Source organism: Protopterus annectens, chromosome 1.part2 (assembly GCF_019279795.1).
Source record: "Protopterus annectens isolate FY-2018-M chromosome 1.part2, PAN1.0, whole genome shotgun sequence".
NCBI classification, from domain to species: domain Eukaryota; kingdom Metazoa; phylum Chordata; order Ceratodontiformes; family Protopteridae; genus Protopterus; species Protopterus annectens.
Window position 1 is genome coordinate 1,107,722,213 of NC_056727.1, and position 22,272 is coordinate 1,107,744,484.

Below are 22,272 nucleotides of genomic sequence, written 5' to 3' on the forward strand. Positions count from 1 at the left end.
TGGTCTATGTGTTGCATGTGTTGTGTCCTGAGGTGGCAGTTGTTTGGGTGTCTGCTTTGGTGGCCTCTGCTGTTTTGGTAGATTTTTGATCAGAGCCTCCGAATATGTCTTTGTGTATTTATGTGTATGATTTGAAGTTGTGATAGTACTATGTGAGACTGGGTTTGTGGTGTGTGTGGTTACCTTCTCCTCCTGTCTGGTCTTACCAGTCCTATGTTGAGAGAGCTCAGCCTCCAGTTTGGCTATATAGTTGCATCTCTCGCATGTGTTTGTGTTTTGTGGGAGAAGGATAGGGTTGTCCGTGTACATGAGACAATTGTAACATTGTCTCAATATTCCCAGATTCACCAGCTGAGCAGGAGAGGACACTCGCAAATGATCTCTCGACATGCTAGAAGGAATAGACAAGGACTTTAAAAGACTCCGGGGGTTGTAGGTGATCGAATGAGGTTTTTGGCTGGTGGGGTACTATATATAATAAAAGTGCTGTAACAAGTAAAAAAGTACTTTAGGAGCAAGTGCTAGGCTTTACAGATAGAGAGTATTCTACTTAGGAATCAAGTAGAGCTGAGCTTTTTAGATATAGAATACGCTGGTTGGATCAGCAGTACAGTTCAGGGAAGGCTGTTTTAAGGGAAAATTTGAAGAGTGGACTTTAGGTAGCCCGAATAGTTTAACCTTGATTAACCGCCGCTACTCTTGTGTGCTCCTGTGGCAACTCCGCGCTAAAGCGTGCTTTATAGCAGGGGGCTGGAAAAAACAGGAAATGACCCAAAATGGCCAATGAATTACCAGTTGCTGTCTCTAACCACTCCTCTGAGGACAAACAGGCAGCTCAGTACTCCCCACTCTGACTGGTGAGTAAAGAAACTTCCCTCTGGCCATACAAGAAAATGGAGGAACACAGGAACCAAATACAAAGCCCAGGGATCAGCAAATCTGATCACTGGAACAACTAGCTAGGAAAGTTAGGAAAGCAGAAGTATGTTTATGTTTTTTTTAGTTTTTTTACACACACAGACAGAAAATACAGTAAATGCTTGTTTTTTCGACTAAATGCTATCAAAGGCTAGTACACCTGAGTGTATTAGCCTGTTTGTTAACTTATAAGCAAAACTTAAGCTAAGAAGTGCAGTCAACAAATTAAGCTCAGAAAAACAGAGAAAACAGGTAATATAACAATAATATATGCACAAACAGTGGTCGAAATCAGGAGCGGCCTTAGGTCAACTGGTGCCCCAGGCAAAAGGACTCCACGGCGCCCACCACCACACCACCCGGTGCCCCCATCCTAGTCTACCTACACCACATAAATACTGGAAAAGCGTCCCTACTACATCAGCGCCCTAGGCGGCCGCCTAGTTGGCCTATGCCTAAGGCCGGCTATGGTTGAAATGCACAAAAGGTCGAAAGAAGCAATAAAAATGCTTAAAAAATACTTAGAATCAGGAAAGTCGCTTTTTCTGCTCTCTGCTGCCTTAGGAACTCTGCAGGGGACCACGAGAAGCTATGCCAATTTCTCTAATGCCAGATAAGCCCGCCAAAGCGTGCTTTATAGCAGGGGGCTGGAAAAAACAGGAAATGACCCAAAATGGCCAATGAATTACCAGTTGCTGTCTCTAACCACTCCTCTGAGGACAAACAGGCAAGCTCAGTACTCCCCACTCTCACTGGTGAGTAAAGAAACTTCCCTCTGGCCACACAAGAAAATGGAGGAACACAGGAACCAAATACAAAGCCCAGGGAACAGCAAATCTGATCACTGGAACAACTAGCTAGGAAAGTTAGGAAAGTAGAAGTATTTTTTTGTTTTTTTTTAGTTTTTTTTAGGTGGTTTGACTGATAGTGCTTGCAGCTCTGACACTCTTCGAGCTGAAGTAACTGCTACAAAAAAAAAAAAGAGTCTTCCACGACAAAAACTTCAGGAGGCAAGAAGAGGCTGGTTCGAAGGGTGGCAACATTAGTTGCGACAATAACAAATTTAAATTCCATGGGAATAAAGGGTCTCTGACGGGCGGTCGAAGATGGAAGGAACCTTTCATAAAAGCCTTACAAAGCCTGTGGGACATAATAGAAGAACCGTCCTCACCAACATGGAAGTTGGATATGGCCGCCAACTGTACTCTTAGTGTGGAAGTAGAGGCTCCTTTGTGGAAAAGGATGGATAGAAATTCTAGAACTTTATGTAAAGGAGCTACCAGGGGGTCCAAGTGTTGGCTAGATGCCCAGTACACAAAGCGTTTCCATTTACTCCTGTAGAGTTTTGTAGTGGAAGCCTTATGAGAGGCAACCAAAATGCGTTGAACTGCCGGAGAAAGTAGATCAGACCTGGCTAGGCGGGGAAGTGGAGCAGCCAAGCTGCTAGTTTGAGGGATAGAAGAGACGGGTTAGGAACTCCCGATGAATGTGTCAGTAGATCTGGTACTGGGTCCAGGATCCACGGTTCCTCTGTTTGATGGGCTCGAAGAAAGGGGAACCATATCTGTCGAGGCCAGAATGGAGCTATGAGTATAATTGTCCTTTCCAGGTTCATGGCTTTCTGAAGAAATTTGGGAATCAAGGGGGTAGGTGGAAATGCATATAGGAGACCCAGGGGCCAATCGTGTATCAGTGTGTCCCTGGGGACATCCCCTGGAGGGGATAGAAGGGCAAAATAGCTTCTGCATTTGGTATTCATAGGGGAGGCGAATAGATCGCAGCAAGGCTGGCCCCATCTACGGAAAATTCTTTCCGCCACCTGTAGTTTGAGGGACCACTCGTGAGGTAACAGGATGGCTCTGCTCAACCTGTCCGCAATGACACTGGATGACCCCGGGATGTGCGTTGCTATCAGAAAGCGACCCGTGAACTCTGCCCATTGCCAAATTCTCATGGCCTCTCTGCATAATGGGTAAGATCTGGTTCCCCCTTGTTTGTTTATGTACCAGACTACAGACATGCTGTCTGTCTGAACTGCTACTGTTCCTAGAGGTAGGAGGGCTTGAAAGTGTTGCAACGCCAAGAACACAGCCCTCATTTCCAGAACATTTATGTGCAGGTTGTACTCCATGTTAGACCATTCCCCTTGGACTGTTCTTCCCTGAAATAGTCCCCCCCACCCTATCAGGGAAGCGTACGTGGTTATCGTGGCCGTCGGATTCGGTAGAACAAATGGACGACCCATAGTGAGATCCTGACTGTACACCCACCATGAGAGGTCTCGCTTACAAGAATCTGTTATCAGAATCTCGTGCATTAGGGGTAACTGCTGGAATGACCACTGCGTGAACAGCAGCCATTGGAGGAGCCTCATGTGCAATCTCCCCATAGGAACTGCAATCAGGGACGCTGCCATGAGTCCCAAAACCTTCAACACCAGTTTGGCCGGGGCTTTCCTGCTTTGCAGTAGAAGAAGAACCTGTTCCTTGAGGGATGAAGCCCTTATTGGAGGGAGCTTTACCAGGGTTAAGCGCGTATCTAGGTCTGCTCCGATGAATGAAATATGCTGTGAGGGCAGTAAGGCAGAATTTTCTAAGTTTATGGAAATCCCTAGGTGGGAACAAAGGTTGACTGTATAGTCTCTGGCTTGTATGAGGCGACGCTCGGTGGTGGTGGTAAGGAGACAGTCGTCCAGATAGGGAAACACCCGGAATCCTAGACATCTCAAGTGAGACGCTACCACTGCCATGCATTTGGTGAATACCCTGGCGGCTGAGGTGAGCCCAAAGGGCAGGGCTCGAAATTGAAAGTGACTGGCTCCCAGCCGAAAGCGCAGGTGATCTCTGGATGGTCTGGCCATCTTGATGTGGTAGTACGCGTCCTTGAGATCTATCGAGCACATCCAGTTGTCCTTCTGCAAAAATGGAAGGATCGATTGAAGCGTGACCATCCGGAACCTTTCCTTCTTCACGAAGGTATTGAGATTGCGGAGATCCAAAATGGGTCTCCAGTCCCCTGTCTTTTTTGGAACTAAAAAGAACCTTGAGTAAGTTCCGGATCCTTTTTGGTCCACCGGGACTGGCTGAATGACTCTTTTTTTGAGCAGCTTTGAAATTTCTATTGCTGCTGGGCCTCACAGACGGGGTGGCACATCTGGAAACCTTCTTTGTTGGGGTGGAGTTGACATGAAGGGGATTTTGTATCCTCTGGTTACAATGCTTTTTACCCAGGAGTCTGAGGTGAGAGTTAGCCAGGCCTGTGGGTATAAAGCCAAGCGACCCCCGACTGCCTCCAGAGCAGGACAGTCGGGCCCCCGTTCAGGAGTGCTGGAAAGGCTTACCAGGGATAGGATCCCTGTCGCCTTGGTTCTGCGGACCCCCTCTGCCCGCGGGGCGACGTCTTCCATTTCTGCCCCCCCCCTCTGCCTCTGGGGGGGGGGGTCACTCTGTGTGGCCTGGAAAGATCCCAGAGTTTTACGGAACCACATTTTTCCGCCTCGTTGCCCTTTGGGGTACGGTCTAGATGGAGCGGAAAAACGGACTCCGACAGCAGACAGAGTCTTTCCTTCTTGCTCACACTGAGTTAGTGTCTCTTTCACTTTGGGCCCAAAAAGAGTGGCATCATCAAAGGGGGCGTTGGTGAAGGAAGACTTGAAGGCTTCCGCAAATGAGCACAGCCGCATCCAGGATTGTCTTCGTAGAGCAATCGCTGAAGCTGAGGCTCTACTCGACCCTTCAGCCGCATACGAGATGAGCCTCATGGACGAGTTCACTATGGAGGTAAGGGTTTTAAGTTGTGCTGTTACCTTATCTGAAACAGCAGCATCTGTGTTACCCTGGAGGGCATCTCTCAGCTCCTTGATGAGATCCCTCTATAGACATGTAAAGTGTGTCAAATAGTTTAGCGAACGCATGGAAAAAGTCGCTGAACTAAAAACGCGCTTCCCGTATCTGTCCATAGTCCTAGAATCCTTATTAGGAGGATGAACAGAAGAGGAAGACTCAGACATCTCCTTTTTAGTGGCTGCAGCCACCACCATAGCGTCAACCGGAACTCCTTTGGTGAGATAAGTTTTGTCCTGGGGAGCGGTGATAAACTTGCTTGGTTTTCGAGGGACCGGTTCCACTGTGTCTGGTGTCTCCCATGCCCTTCGAGCAATTAAATCCATTAATTCATCAAAGGGCAGAGTAACCCAGGAGGTAGAAGCCTTCAGCAACACCGACTTGTCCTCAGTGGGGGCTAGGGACTGCCAATCACCCTTCTGTTTTAAAATCTCCAAGATGTCCGCAAATGAGACATCCTCGGAGGGGGATTTTGGGGACCCCTCTGACTCATCCAAGTCAGTGTCAGATGTTAAAGATTCCTGCGGGGAATCCAAGTGCCTCCTCTTGCACAGTCTTTTCCTCAAAACCTCATAGGAGGGGGATTCCGGTGAGGCCTCCGAGGAACAGGGGGCACCCTCTGGGGGTGGCTGAGGCAATGGTGCTCTACGCTTTGGATGTGTCGTGGGAACAGAAACAGAGAGCGGCTCCTTAGGGGAGGGAGAAGACGCCTCCGATGAAGTGGTTGTCTGTGCAGACAAAACCTTCCTCATAAGGTCAAAAACCCCTGAACCTCGGGTCGAGGACTCCCCCGGTTCCGAAGAACATGGAAGAATCCCAGACACGGGGCCCGTGGGTCTCGACCCGGAGGACGGAGCTGAGCCAATCTGCGCCGAGGCCCCGAGAGGGAGAGTCGGCACCGAAAGGTCGGTACGACTCTTGGTCCTGGAACCAAGGAGAGATCGTCGACTCCGCGACTCACCTATAGGTTCCGAAGGAGTCGAGGTCAATGGTGTCGATCGTGCAATGGACGGTTTCGGCACCGAGGGCTCCACTATCATCGGCTCATCCTCTCCCAGCTCCGAAGACTGGATGGGTCTCGAAGGAGGACCTGTTGGAGATAAAGGGAGGCCTTCTAATTTCGACACCAATTGGGAGGAAACTGCAATCAACTTGGAAAGGGCCGTGTTCTCCATAAGTTTCTGCACGGCACGATCCACATCTGTATCAGATAACGGTCTGGAAGATCGGATCGAAGGGGCCGAAGATGGCACCGACCGAAGAATGGAAGGTGGCGGTAGCTCCGACACCGGTTCCAAGACCTGGGGCTCAGTGAAAGATAAACGTTCGACGCTCGGCCCCGAAGACTGTGGAACCGGCGAACAAAATTTAGAAGATGAACTCTGAGCCGATGACATGGGCTCCGACATCTTCGACCCCTTCGAGGACTTAGAAGCCTGGTCCGACTTGTCCAAAGCCTCCTGGAAAGCAGGCTTAAGAAGTCCCCTGTCTATAAGTTTCCTGCGTCTATCTGTCATGACCCTCCCACTGAAGGAATGGCATATAGAGCAATCCTCTTGCAAGTGGAGAGGGCCAAGACAGTAGACGCAGGAAGTGTGGTTGTCAGTGATGGACATTTTCTGCCCACACTGACACCTTTTAAAACCGGACTTGGCTTTTTCAGACATAATCAGCAAAATACACTTTTACTGTGAAAAAGTTTAAACACTAGCTATAAGTAAGGGGGAAAAAAAAAAAATATATATATATATATATATATATATATATATATATAAGTTATAGAAAAGGTAGGCCCCAAAGGGAAACCTATGAAAAAATGACAGAACTAACTACAATAACACACACACACTATAGTATGATCAAAAACTAAATTCCCAATAACTATAAGAACATTTAAGTAAAAATAATAACTATCTTATCTGAACAACAAAATTTTCTCTGGTCTGAGCTCTCTTTTCGATGTGATCCGTTGCAGCGGCAAACTAGATCTGAGTAATGGCAGGGAGGATTGTGGGATATAGCCTGGTCTCGAGCTTCTCTAAGATGCAAAGCTTTGCTATGCGGCCGACTCGGAGCCGAGGATCGGCTCCGAACCAGTGTGTAAGAACAAACGGCGAGATTACACCTCCAACAAAAAGCAAATACACCAGAAAGCTGAAAAACACTAAACAAGAAGAAAGGTATAGCCAAGAGAAGTCAGGGGGCTGGAGGGAGTGTAACCAGGACTGCAACAGTGAATACACTCAAACATCTACATTTATGGTAAGTGTACACAACTGTACTATGTTCTTCGTGTTTCACTGTTACAGTCATTACATTTGGGTAGATTCCCAAAGCTAAGGAAGGGAGGAGGCATTTGGAAAATGTTAGGACCAGCTATTAAGCCCTGCAAAATTGCAGTGGCAAATCCAGCACTGGATTTAGAACAAATAGGCATGTAGTAATGCTTGGTGAAAGTATGTACAGAGCTCCAAGTAGCAGCTTCTAGGATGTCCCTGGTAGGAACACCTCTGAGAAAGGCTTTAGAAGTATTTGCAGCCCTGGTGGAATGTGATCTTATCCCCTATGGGGTAGGTCTTCCATGGTGCTTATGGCAGAAATGAATGCACTGGCCTATCCACTTAGAAATGGTTTGCTTTGAAATGGCCTTCCCCTCTGCCCCTGCAGCAAAGCCAACTAGCAGCTGTTCAGATTTCCTTCAAGGCTTAGACCTGTCCAAATAAAATCTAAGTTGTCTGTGCACGTCCAAAGAGTGCAGTATTCGTTCTCCTTTGTTTTTGTGTTTTGTGGATTTGGGAAAAAAGTAGACAAATGAATGGACTGATTAAGGGCCATACTAGACACCACCTTGGGCATAAAGGAAGGACTGGTCCTGGGGGACACCCTATCTGCATGGAAGATGATGAAGGGCTCCACTGCCATGAGGGCCTGTAATTCAGACACTCTTCTAGCTGAAGTGATGGCTAGAAGGAAGGCTGTTTTCCAAGAAAGGAATTTCAACTCTGCACTTGCAGCTGGCTCAAAAGGAGGAAGAGTGAGCTTTTCCGAAACAAAGTTAAGGTCTCAGGCTGGAGTAGGGGCTCTGCTGAGTGGTCTTAACTTTTTGGCCCCTCTGAGGAATTGCTTTAGCAGAGGGTGAGAGAAGAGGGGTGGTTCAGTATTATGTGCTGAGATGGCAGAGGCATGAATTTTAATTGACAAGAAGGAAAGGCCCTTGTGGAGCACCTCTGTTAAGTACTGAAGAATATGAGGTAAGCTGGGCACAGTTATGCCCATCCCCCCCCCCAAGTCTGGCTCCAGGAACAGTATCTTTTCCACTTTTCAGCATAGGATTTTCTAGTACTAGGCCTCCTTGCCTCCTGAATGACATCTAGCACCTGCTTACTGAGGGATGCTATTGGAGAGCTCAAGGAGTTAGCCAGGCTGCAAGGTTCAGAGTTTGAAGCTGAGGATCCAGAATCTGGCCCTCCTGCTGGGACAGCAGAGAAGGGGTCTGAGACAGGTGCCATGGTTCCAGCAGTGACATATTGCGCAAGAGGGGGTACCAGTGCTGGTGTGGCCAGTCTGGTGCAATCAGTATTGTCCTTGATTTGTTCTTTTTGATCTTTATTAGAACTTTCGAGAGGAGAGGCAGAGGGGGAAAGGCATAAACTGAGAGGCTTTCCCAGGTGAAGGACAGGGCATCCACTTTCCAAGCTTGACTGTGGGAAGCCCTTGTGCAGAATTTGTCCAATTGGTAGTTCTGAGGGGAGGCAAACAGGTCTATCTCTGGATTCCCCCCATTTGTTTCTCAAAAGATTGAATATCTTTGGTTCCAGTTTCCACTCGTGTGGATCCATGAGATTTCTGCTTAGGTCGTCTGCCAGTGAATTTAGCTTGCCTGGCAGGAACTGAGCTTGTAGGTGCACTTGGTAGCTCAAGGCTGTGTTCCACAGAGCCATGGCTAGTCTGCAGAGAGGGTACGAGTGGGTTCCCCCCTGCTTGTTTAAGTACCACATCACAGTGGTGTTGTCTGTCTTTACCAATAATTGTCCTGGAAGAATGTTGTCCTTGAAGGCTGTCAGGGAATTCTGTACAGCTAACATTTCTTTTTGATTGATATGCAGTTGCATCTGACTCGGGTTCCATTTGCCCTGAATGCACTGCCCTGCAAAATAAGCTCCCCATGCATAGTCTGATGCATTTGTTGTTAGGGATTGGGCGGCAGTAGAGTGAATGGGAGCCCCTTGTTGCGGTAGCAGGCCTCTGCACACCAAAAGAACTCTGTCTTTATACAAGGAACGATAGGAATCATTGATTCCAGGTCCTGAGAATGTTGACACCATAGGCTTTTTAGATACCATTGTAGTTTCTTCACATGCAGTTTTGCATATGGAATTAGTGGAATGCAAGAGGCCATGAACCCCAGGGCTTGCAGGATTTTCCTTGCAGACAGCTGGGTCCTTGTGGCCAGTAGTTTGAAGTAGAGTGTCAAATAAACTTGTTCCTCTGGCGTGAGGTAAGCCATCTGGGAAGTTGTATTCAATCTTGCTCCCAGGAATACAATTTGTTGGCAGGGTACTAGATGAGATTTCTTTTCGTTTATGGTGTACCCTAGTGAGGTTAGAAGTTTCTTTACAAATGCCAGATGTTTTAGTAGCCTGTCCTGGCTTTCTGCCTGAATTAAACAATCGTCCAGGTATGGGTATATCTGAAAATTTCTTTGCCTGCAAAATGCAATGACTGGAGCTAGACACTTTGTGAATACCTTGGGCGCAGTAGATAAGCCAAAGGGAAGTGCATAGAGTCTGCTCTGAAGCGTAGGTATTTCCTGCAAGATTCCATATTGGGATGTGCAGGTAAGCTTCCTTTAAGTCTAAGGTTGCCAACCAGGCATTTTTGCCTAGCATAGGAAGCAGCTGTTGAAGTGTTAGCATTTTGAATTTTGGGATTACCAAAAAGGTGTTTAGAATGGAGAGGTCCAGGGTAGGACACCAGAAGCTATCTTTTCTGGGTACCAGGAAAAGTCTTGAGTAAAAACCTTGTCTCCTTTCTTCCGCTGGGACAGGCTGAATAGCCCCGATACGTAGAAGAGAGATCCTGCTGTTGAGCATCTGCCCACTGATTTGGGGGTAGGTCTGGCCAACCGTTTGGGGTTGGTAAGGTGTGGAAGTTGAATCTGTACCCTTGGAAAACTATATTTAAAACCCATTTGGTTAAGTCATTGTGACATTTTTCCATAGGGGGTGTCTTACTACTTCCAGCTTAGAAGCCCCCCTACTGCTTAGGCCTGTAAGTACCTTGAAACTGTAGCCTAGGTGGTCTGCTGTTCCTGGGTTTGGACTGTGAAGGCCTGGGAGAGACAGGAAAGGACCACTTCTTACAAGGTCAATGCTTACTAAATCTGGGAGGTTGTACTTGCAGGAAATCTTTAACAGTTTGCATAGATTTAGCTTTTTCCTCCATCTTTTTAAGGACTTCTGCTTTGTTGTCAAACAAGCGGTCTTGCATTAAGGGAGCATCCAGTAATTTAGCTATAACATTATCTGGCAGATTTTGCTCCTTAAGCCAAGCATGTCTTCTAAGTACAGACCTGGTGACAGCAGCCTTGCAAGATGCTTCGAGAGAGTCAAAACCACAATGCAAAGTATGTTTACCAACTTGTTCAGCAGAATGCAGCAACTCTTGTAATTCTTTATTTTCAGCACAATCAGGAATCAACATCATTTTCTGTTTAAGTAGCCACATAATATGCTGTTGCTACTTTAACATATGAAACTGGCAGTTTAAGGCCCTAATGGCCAAAGTAGCAGAAGTGTATACCTTCTTACCCCATCTGTCCAAGGCCCTGGAATCTCTGTCAGATGGCGTAGGGTTTTTGGCAGTAGTAGCCTTAATGCCCTTAGGTCATTGTGAAATGGTCTCTGGGTCCGCAGTAGGGTTCTTGAATTGGAACTTGTGAGAATCAGGTACTCTAATACCTGTCAGGCTTCAAGGGAGCTGGAGGTAAAGTGTCTGGGGCCAGGCTAGATTCCAAGAAGGCATCATCTACAATGTCCAGGACAGGAGGGACAGCCAACGACCTGTGTTGAGGGAAGAGTAAGAATTCCCTAAGTCTCTTTTTGGAGTCAGAGTAATCCTGGCTTTTCCAATGGAAATGCTCCCTAAGAGTGTGCAAGGTTTCACCAAAAGAAAAGACCTCTGGAGGGGAAGCAGAAGGAATGGAGTCCTCTGCATCACAATCCTCATAGGTAGATAAGGGCAAAACTTGGTAATCAGAAGAAACAGAAATTTCAGAATCCTGATCAGAAGAATCAGAAGGAAAATCAGCTCTAGGTCTCTTAGAGGATGAAGGCTGGCTTCCCCTAATTAAAGTAATAAAGTCTTCAACCATTCTTATCATTTGTTTTTTAGGCATATGGGCCTGACCATGTGGTTTGGACGTCGGTTTTCTAGGCGTTTTAGGCCTTGAAGAAGAAGAAGATGGCATCAGTTTGAAATGCAAGTCAGTAGGCAATAAACCCTCAGAACAGTGCCTGCACAGCGGCTCCAGACCCATCCAAGGTAGAGACATCTGCAGGTTCCACAGTCGAAGAAGCATCTCGCGGCATACCAGACTCCGAATGGGTTTCAGTAGAGGCCTGCAAATCTGAAATAGCGGGTATCAGGGGCTGCGAAAGTGCCTCACTGAGTACCAGCGAAATGGCGACTAACTTAAAGGAAGTGTCGACAGCTCTGGACCTATGCGGTCTGTCTCTGTCTTTATCTTTACATTTTTTCAGAATGTCGGTAGTTGGGTGGCTTACCAAAGCCATTTCTGGATAGTTAAACAGAGTACCAAAATAATTTTCTGCAAAAAGAAACAGACGACGAATAGTCAGAGGGTTGAATAAGGCACAAAACCGACAGCAAAGGACGTCGTGGTCTGGGTCTAAGCAAGGAATGCAATACGAATGAAAATCTTTATGAGGTATTTGCTTTCCACAGGTAATACAATTGGTAACTTTTACTGACATCAGTTAAGAGCAAGAAAAAGGATCCCCAATGGGGTAACATAACTTTTTTGAAGACTTCAGTTCTGAAACTCGAAAACGAAAATTTCAGGAGTTGGCCAACCGGCACTTGCGAACTGCTTCTGCTTCACGCACCGCGCAGCAAGAAAGATTGATGTAATGGCATCGGCTGCATGTTTTATACTCCTGACGACCTGACGTCATGGAAGAAGAGACAGCATCCGATGCAGGACCCAAGACTTTGATATTCAGGCCGGCTGAGGGCTACCTTAAGGCAGATAACCCAAATGTAATGACTGCAACAGTGAAACACAAAGAACATCTTACAAGAAGGCCTAACATGTACTAAGAAATGGTGGCAGGGCCATGTTCTAAAACTTAATGCAAAAAAGTGCAATATCACATCCTTTGGAAAAGTACCTCTCTCAAAGTAGTTACAGGTATCAGGGACCCAGACATTTTAGAAGACAATGAACTCTCCTTCAATCACCATGTCTCTCAGTGGTTATTATAAAATGTTTCGACCTATTCCATCTGAGCACAGATGCATCCCAATCCAAGGAAGTTAACATTCTATCAGTCTTCTTTACAAATCCCTTTTAGGCCTATTACAGAATAAAATGCTCCAATCAGCATGCTCTTACTTAATCGTAACTCCTTAGTATAAAAAAAAAATCCTAGGGCTTGGGTTCAATGCTCTACATAGAATGTGTTTAAGCTATTTTTCATCCGCTACAGACTCTAGTGAGGTGATGTATGCTTAGCCTCCAAAAGACACTGATCTGCTTGATTTTCTCCACATCAGTAAAACATCTAACTCCATGCACATCCGTTTTAAAACTCTGATAGGACACACAATTCTCTGAAATAATTCCTCTCCTCTGGAAAAAAAAATCTCCCATCACACCAAACATGATAGCTCCTTATACCTCTTCAAACAAAACCTGGATAAAAAGATGGGAAACTGCAAGCACATTTCAGGGTATGGAATGGGGTAGCATATAGTTGGTATTATAGTGGCTAGGCTACATATGATCCTTACACATCAACTGCCCAGTAGCAACCTATGATTGACATATTTTTCTGAATACTGTGTCTAATAAAATTGGGCAAATTCAGTATATTTAAAAGCTTTTTCATATCTCTAATGCCATTTCAAGCAGTCCTCTCATTCAGCCCAAGTATGACTGTTCTTCAGATCTTTCTATCTCAAATGACAGAATGTGCCTCTTCCACTTAGATTTGCAGTCTGCTATTATTTTTACCTTTTTCAGATGACAGGATAATACACAGTAAAAAACTAACATTTTCAACTCTTATTTCCAATACTCATACACTCTACTGATTACTTTCACACTAAGTTTACTCACTACCACACTCAGAGTTGCTAGGTTCAAATATCAGAAACTTATAATCAAACCTGTTACTTTATTCTTCCATTTTATTTGCATAATTCTACAATGTAATTGTTCCTTAAAAATAAGAATTTTTGTTTGCTTCTGTGTAGTACTAATATAGCCAAATAAAATAATAGCTCTGAAAAAAATGTTTTAAATGCTCATGTCAAACAGCATCAGTGACTCCAAGACAAAGGATAAACTACAAAAAAATAAATAAAATACAATTTCAAAGTAAAACCTATTACTTTCTCTTATCATGACACCAGCTAACTGTGATATTCTGCTACAGCTAATAACCAGTATTTGCTTTAAAATATCCTCCAACTTGACTTTCTGGCACTGCTGTGCAAGTATGTTGTCTTCATGAAATGTGCCAAGAACAACTTGGACACCGGCATTATCTCGGTGTTTCATCCAGCTGTGACTATTTTTAACTATTTTATTTAGTTACAACTTGTTTATCGGGGGCAGGCAAGTGGACTGGGCTGGAATGGGCACGACCCAAGCAGTTTGGAAGAGTAAGAACATATTTTTGTGTGATATGGAATACAAGAGTTAAAGATTCAAATGGGGGGGAGAACATTACCACACTTTGGCAGCTGACAATATTTCAGGGCTTGCTTAAAAGGACAGCCATGAATAAGTGTGCTTATTTTACTGTCCGCTGTTCCTTGAATACTTAAAAAATCTATTCTCATAACCTATTAAACAACACTGTTTGCTGCAGATGATTAACAGCTCACACAGAGGGGAGATGTAATAGGAATCTCTCTCTCTCTCACATGCACACAAGAAATTTCACACTGCTGGATTCACACTCATTAAAACTGTTGATGAAAGAGGATTATCTTTAAAACAGACTGAGATGCCAGTGGGATGTTCAACTCTTGCATGTTTCTGTTGGGGAAAATAGTATACAGCAAGTCTTCATCAACATGGTACTTCACATACCACACACGCACAAACACGCGCACACACACACACACACACACACACACACACACACACACACACACACACACACACACACACACACACACACACACACACACACACACACCATTAAAATGTTAAGTCCACAGAGCAAAGCCTGCCTGACACTATTCACATCATTATGAAGGAAAGTTCAAGAGGGAGCCTAAGCAGTCAGCCTTTACTGCAAAACTAATTACACTTTTCTTCACTACATATTTCCACAGCACTCATTTTGAGTCTGCATTTCAGAAATCAACATTTTTTTCAAAGTGTTCCTGACCTAGACTTTTAATTTCAAATAAGAATGATATTATTTAGTTCCTTCCATTTCTTACTGCTGTTTTGGGTAAATGAGAGATCAATTTTCCCCATCAAAAGGAGCTAAGCCTAATTACACAAATGATTCAGCAGAAAGTATAACAAAGCTGAATCAGTTCTTACATATATCAATAGCAAAGACCATTGTATTGAATTTGCTAATTTCCTAACCACAAAAAAAACATGAAAACCAAAAAGGAATGCTTTAAATAATGCTTGGTTTCAGCTCATCTCCGGATGTGCTACTTTAAATGTGTTGGTAAAGCTGCAGAAACACTGTTTTCAAGAAAGCAGGATTCTGTACCTTCAAGGTAGCATGGCACAGCAGTTGTTTCTTACTTCGTGAAAATAAGGTAATGACCACCCCCCCACACCCCCCCCAGTCACCTAGAAGTATAACCCCTCCAAAAATAAGATGATCAACTCTGCCCACAATTTGATTTTTTCCCAGGACAGTAAAATATGAAAGCTGCTGTGACTGTTACTGAGATGTCCATTCAAAAGGAACTGTAGTTGTTTCAACTCTGTCCACACTAGACACACGCACAAATACAAAACTTACCATTGGTAATTTCCTATTTTGTTCTCTGCTTTGCTTATCATGTTTTTTAATACATTTAGCCTTCAAAGCTGACTGAAATGCAACTTTTATGACAACAGTAACGTATCCACAAACAGTGCAAACATTTCTGTCACTAAGTTAACTTTGGGTTTGAAACATTTCAGCACATTTTACAATCTCATCAGGTGCTTTTCTGGTGTCCAGCTTTATGGAGTCGACAGTAACATCTTATGTGTTTATATAATCTGTACAACTGTACACAGTGTTGTACACCGAATACAAATATGTAAATCTTGCACTTAAACTGGAATATATAGCATATAGATGAAATAATGGAAACCCAAACAGTAAATGTTTTGAAATATAAACACAGCTAGACAGAGGTGATGTTTACAACACACACACACAAAAACAAGAAACTAAGCTAGAATGTACTATACCTTTCTTGTAAGTCTTCTCTTGATTTCCCGCTTCTCAGCCTGTCGGTCAGCCTCATTTTTTTCTGCAGAAAACAGTAAATAAATAAAATTATGTGAACCAAATAGCCAAACACAAAATTCATCAGCACAACCTGGCTGACAGGATCCCTTTCACTAGCAGTGAAGAATGCACTGTCTGCATACAATCTGATCAAAGATGAATCACACAGAGGCACAGCAATCCTTTTCTCAATTACAATTAATCAGAATCCTAGTTGAAAGCCAGCTTTGATATCTTTCTGACCTTGGCGTTCATTAAAATGTACCCCCCGAACACGCCGGTGCATCTCCTAGTATCCGTCTTTTTCAACAGTGAGGGAAACAGATCTTTAACTGCATGTTATATTCCAGCTGCTTAGTAACAGCTATGGGAGGTGGGGGAAGCGAGCAGTCTCTGAGTCAGGTAATGAGTATGTCGCTTTGCTTCTGCTGACAAGTAATATTTAGAGCCCCCCTTAAAAACAAACTGTTAAAGCTCTGCTGTTTGCCCAGAAATAAAGGCCTTAAAATAGTTAGTGAGTCAGCTACTCATCAGTACAGCTCTAGACAGAAATAGTTGCATTTTTCTGAAGCTGGGAGATGGAAAAAGGGGGGTAAGAGGATTGCATGTACCCGAGAAGTACTTTGAATTCGGGACACAGTTTTCCCCGTCTGTCACTGACCTTATCTAGTACCACAGCAATACTGGGCAGTTGCTGACATGAATCTGCATCTTAGTGAAATGTACTGTCAGAGATGAACAGACATCAAGAAATTGTCTTCAAACTATTCTTCTCATTTTACTTGGTGAGGCAAGAATGTCATAACATGATTAAAACAGTGAACAACATAACAGAAAAAGAAGGCAATTACAAGGGAGTTTTGAATGGTGGCCCTGCAGGAGACACACTGACTCCTTATACACATTTCCTGCAACAGCTCCTCAATGGCAATACCAGCATCTCTCATTACCTGTGGTAGTCGTTCATCAACCATGACTAAACGTGCATCCTTGAAGGGAAAACTTACACAGGGTCAGCCTGGTCAACACATGAAGCCAGATCATTAGTGCATAACCCACATCCAAAAGTACTCTGCTTCTACCCCTGTGTATACTGTTTGCTCTAAACTTTTTTCCCCCTAAGTGTCTGAAAAAAATACACTTTTATATATATATATATATATATATATATATATATATATATATATATATATATATATATATATATATGTATATATATATATATATATATATATATATACCCACACACACAAAGACATATATAAATATATGTACATGTGTGTGTGTATATATATATATATATATATACACACCACACAACATATATATATATATATACATACATTTATATTCGGTTCTCCTCAACAGTCTCCAGTTCTTAAGAGTTTGCATGATTTCCATGTAAAGCCTGTAATTAGTGGGTATGGCGTGCTGTCTGTGAACCTAATTTAAAGATTACCAGCGGTTAAAATGCCCTAGTACTGCAAACTAAACAATGCCGAAAAAACTGCTGCTGCTGTTAAGAAAACAGAGCAATTAAAACAAATTATTATTTGGCCTGGTACAGGTTTGCCTTTATATAAAAGAGAAGAGCATTTTCCACACTTCCTGACTCACAAGACATTCCCAGCATCTCTATTTTTGCCACTTTGAAAATGCAGGACAGCTATCAATTAAGTTTTTAAGCTTATTTTGTCAAGGAAAACAAGCAACTGGTCTTTTGGCAAAAATCAAGGCTGGCATGTGTAGTAAAAGTCACATAAATGGCAGAGATGGAGATTTTGCCATCAGTGGCACCAATGTCTTGGGAAAAATCAATGCCCCAAGTTATGGAAGGACAGCATGAAGTATGTGTGTGAATAATGTCTAAGTGCTAGTTCACATTTATTGGCAAGGGGTGGAACTTAAGGGAGAAAACTGTTATCACCCCAAAATTTAGACATAAGCTGGTAAGCAGTGGGGAAAAGAAGGATGTGAACATCTGAAAGCATGAATCACTACTTCTTTCACATCTAATATATCATGTCACAGTATAAATACCCACCTTGCACAATGATGCTTTTGGGATTTGCCATTTACTATTTGCTCCTGAATGACAATGAACAAAGAGCAAATCGAGATCAGTTAGGATGACCAAGAAAAAAAGAAAAGTGCTTGCAAACTTCTCTCTGATATCAGTCTGTGGGGCACAGTGTGAAAGTAGGGTGAACATTGGGTTTACATAAATAAGATCCACATACAAGTAGACATAAAACATCAGACACCATCTCTTCATCACTCAGGCAAGATGAGCCATACCTCTTCTCTTATTCTCCTGGGGAAATGAAGCAAAAGCACAGTATTCATTCCCTCCAAGAAAATTTAATTTGCCAATTGCACAGTCGCAGCTAACAAATGCGAATGATTGAATACATAAATAAATAATTGAGGTTTAAAGTAAGTCTAACAGAGAAATGCCTCTTTCATTTCTGGATGTGCTTAATGCTAAGTACTCAAGTCACTTCTGATTACAGTGATAGCTATAGGTCTGAACAGATGTCACTGGCATTTTTTTTTACATAATTAAATTTTAATCAATGGATATGTCTGCACTGAAAATAGTTCACAGCAACAGCAGAAAAGTACAGTTGTGTACACTTGCCATAAATGTAGATGTTCGAGTGTATTCACTGTTGCAGTCATCACACACAGGTTATCTTGCCTGCAGGTAAGCCCTCAGTCGGCCCGAATACCAGAGTCTTGGGATTTCTGCGTCTGATGCTGTCACGTCTTCCATTTTTTAGGCAGTTTCCCAAAGACCAAAATTCCACCATAACGACTACAAAGAAATGCAATCTGAGGGTCATGCTGCTCAATGCTAGAAGTCTAAGTCTCAAGATGCACTCGCTCGAAGCTCTCCTCAAAATGGAGAATGTTGATATCTGTGCTGTAATGCAGACCTGTTTTAAACAGGCAGACAGCAACCCTGCGCTCCCAGGCTACAACTCATTCCATACCTTTCGGCCCAGAATATGGCCAGAAGCTCCAAAGGTGGTGGTGTCGCCATATTCTTAAAGGATATGCAGACCTAGAGGTCACCCAGCATAATGTATCTGAGATATTTCAGGTATAACTAACATTGGGTAAGACGGCGATACAAGTCATAGCCTGCTACAGAACTTCAAACATGTCCCTAGACTCTCATTCCAAGTTCCTAAGCACTCTGGACTCTATCAAGTTCCAACCCAATACTCTCATACTGGGCGACTTCAACTATCCTTCCATCAACTGGGAAAACTATTCAAGTACAAATGTACAGCCCCAATGCTTTCTGGAATTTATCAATTTCATTGCCCTGGACAAGCTCATTCTGACCCCCACTAGAGGGAGCAACATCCTCGACCTGGTTATCACCAACACGGGAGACCATTGCTCCACACCTACAGTCAATTTTTCCCTGGTTAAATCTGACCACAAACTGATCACCATGGAAATATCCATCTCACCTACAACCCTCACTAAGGTGACCACCCTGAAAAACTTCTCTAAAGCAGACTTTGGGCTCCTAAAAATAGAGGTGGCTAACTTCTTGGCACCCATGCCAATGGAAAATAGCTGCATGACTGCCGAATCATACACCAATGCACTGTACGAGTACATACACAAATGCATGGACCTTGCCATACCAAACAGAACTAAGACGCTCTCCTCCAAAAAAAAGGAAGCCAATTCGGTGGTCCCCAGCCAGTAATAAACTCTACAACAGAAGGAAGAAACTGTTGCAGAAAAAAAATTATTCACAAGACTGGAAAACCTCCCTTATCAGTTTATCAGTCTCAACAAAAAGCTGAGATCCCTTAGCAAATCCTCTACAGCCACCTATGAGGGCAGAATTGCAGCTGACACCAAAAACAACCACAAAGCCTTCTATAGCTATATCAAAAATCTCCAAGGCTATACCCAGACATGATCCGAGTTACTGCACAACGGCACCTCCTATACTGGACCAACAGATATAGCCAACATACTAGCCGACAGATTCAGTGCCAACTTTACCCCCCCCAAGGGCCCTATCACAATACCAGAAGAAAGCCTGGTACATACCATTTCTGTGGCATAGGTAAAAAGGAAAACGCTGCATTGTCCAAAGCCAAAAATACAGCATCCATAGGACCTGGTAATATCCCTGGTTGCATTCTACACAAGCTACAAAATGAACTGGCACCACATCTGTGTGCCCTGTTCAATCACAGCCTTACCTCAGGCTATGTCCCTAATGAATGGTGCACTGCTACAGTCATCTTGCTCCATAAATGGGGATCAACTACACACCCTGGGAGCTATTGCCCTATTGGCCTGATGAGTCTGGTATGCATAGCTATGGAGCACATCATCATGGACCTGCTTAACAAAGATATAGGCAATCTCCAAACTCTTGACCCACACAGTTTTGCTTTGTCAAGGGAAGATCCTGCCTGCTGAATCTGGTTGACTTCTTCGAGGCAGTCACCAAGGCTGTGGATGAGGGTAAGGCAGTGCATACAAGCCTACCTCCACCTGGATAAGGCCTTTAATACCATTTCCCACTCAGGCATCATTGATAAACTCACCAAACTAGGCATCAATCTTTACATCACAAGGTGGGTTGCAAATTGGCTCACAGACAGAACCCACAGAGTGAAAGTTGCAGATTCCAAGTCAGACTGTCAACCAGTCACAAGTGGAGTCCCACAGGGCTCGGTCTTGGGCACTCTCCTGTTTGGCATCTACTTCTCAGAAGTCCAGGCAAACATAGAAGGACTCTGGCTGACCAAGTTCATTGATGACTGCAAGCTAGGGGGTCATTATCAATTCCCATCAAGGAAGAAAGAGGTCATCATCCCTCTCTACTCATACCTCATTAGACCAGTCTGACAACAAAATAAATAAATAATTAAATAAATGCATTCCTTGAATGAGAATAAGGAATGTGTTACACATCCAGTACAGCTGTCTCTGCGTGAATACAGCCGGACAGCTGTCTGTAAGGATCACCACAAGGTATAAAATTTCCATGCATAGATTATGGCTGCAGCGGCTATGCTTTTCAGCCATATTGCACTATGGCAAAGTGCTGCTGCAGCCATTTGGTTTCGGCAATGTAGCTCTCAGGGAAATGTCTTGCGAGCTACACGCCGGAACCCCCAACCCAGACCTACTTGAAATGCTACACCTAAAGAAATTCCAATCCCCCTGAGCCACATGCTCCAGAGATCACAACCTCATTACAACAATTAACAGAACATGCTGGAGGGACAGGTTCATCTCTCAAAGACTGACCATACTCTGGAATAAGCTTCCGATTCACTTCAAGCAGAGCACCTCGCTGGCCCTCTTCAAGAGAAATCTTGACGAGTGGATGGGTAACAAAGTTCACCCCAGGGATCACTCCAGTTGCCCTACTGGATAGGGGCACTGTGAACTAACTTCAGGTGGTACAGTGCCTGGGCAATTTTTTGGGGCTAGGCTTGTAAAGGATCCAGGGCCATTAGCCTAGTACACACCTATGAACATTATACAAATAAAATCTGAGTTGTCTATGCGCATCCAACGTGTGCAGCACCTTCTCAATGGCAGATTGTGGAGAAGGGGAAAAAAGTGGCAAATGAATAGACTGATTAACAACTCATTCATTAACTTGGGCATAAAAGGAAGATTAGAACAAAAGGACACACTTGTCTTTATGAAACATCAAAAAAGGAGGACAAGCCATAAGGGTTTGAGGTTCAGACACCAGTCTGGCAAAATTAAGGGCTAACAAAAGAACTCTTACAAGTTGCAAGAAAGCTGAAGCCGCAAGCTCAAAAAGAGCCACAGTCAATTTCTCCAAAACAAAATTAAGATCCCAGGGAGGAGGAGGAACAGGCTTCCTGGGAGGCGTAAAATGAAGTATGCCTTTAAGGAATTGTTTAGCTTCAAAACTAGAAGCTAAAGGAGGAGATAAAGGCAGACAAGCAGAGATACCTGCTAAGTGGGCCTTAACAGAAGAATAAGCCAACCCAGCATTGAGCAATGCACACAGATAAGAGAACTAAAGGAGCATCCATAGAAAGTGGATCCAGGTTATGAGAAAGACATCAAACAGAAAACCTCTTCCATTTGTAGTAGGATTTCCTAGTATTTGGGTTTTCTGGCCTCCTGTAGGACCCTAAGCATGTCCTCAGAAAAAAGGTGTCTATGTGGAATCAAAATCCTATCACCTACACAGTCAAAGAGTCAACAGATGGAGATGGATGAGAGATCCTTTGTCTTGTGTAGGTCCACCCTGTGAGGTAGCTTGTGATGATTGCCCTTGGCTAAATGCAGAAGACAGAACTAATGCTGTCTTGGTCAAAAGGGAGTAACGAACAAGAATTTGGGGGTGACCTGTTGAATTCTGAACAGGAATTTTGGAATGATGGAAAGGGGAGGGAAAGCATAAACGAACATCCCCTTCCAAGAAAATGACAGAGCGTTCACCTTCCACACCAGAGGAACTGGGACTCTGGCACAAAATAGAGGAAGTTGTCTGTTTAGAGGGGAGGCAAATAGATCTACTTGAGGAGTACCCCACTGGTGGGGAATGTCCAGAAACGCATCCCTGTGAAGCATCCATTTGTGGGATTGAGTTAAGGACTTGTTCAGAGTTTCTGCCACAATCTTTAGACCTGAGGGAATGTAAACTGCCTGAAGAGTCACTTGATACTGGACAGCAAGATCCCCATATCAGGAATGCCACCTGGCAAAGAAGATAATATCTTGTTCCAACCTATTTGTTTACATACCAC

At 43.9% G+C, this 22,272-nt stretch overlaps 1 protein-coding gene across 4 annotated transcripts in view; it reads right to left on the reverse strand.

The window, feature by feature from the left end:
- LOC122792248 (phosphatase and actin regulator 4-like) overlaps positions 1–22,272 on the reverse strand; it is a 2,537,344-nt gene that overhangs the window by 90,494 nt on the left and 2,424,578 nt on the right. For all 4 annotated transcript variants that reach the window (XM_044059998.1, XM_044059995.1, XM_044059996.1 and 1 more), the window contains one exon: positions 15,448–15,509. In XM_044059998.1, coding sequence (XP_043915933.1) covers positions 15,448–15,509 — 62 coding nt within the window. The remainder of the gene's footprint in view (positions 1–15,447; positions 15,510–22,272) is intronic.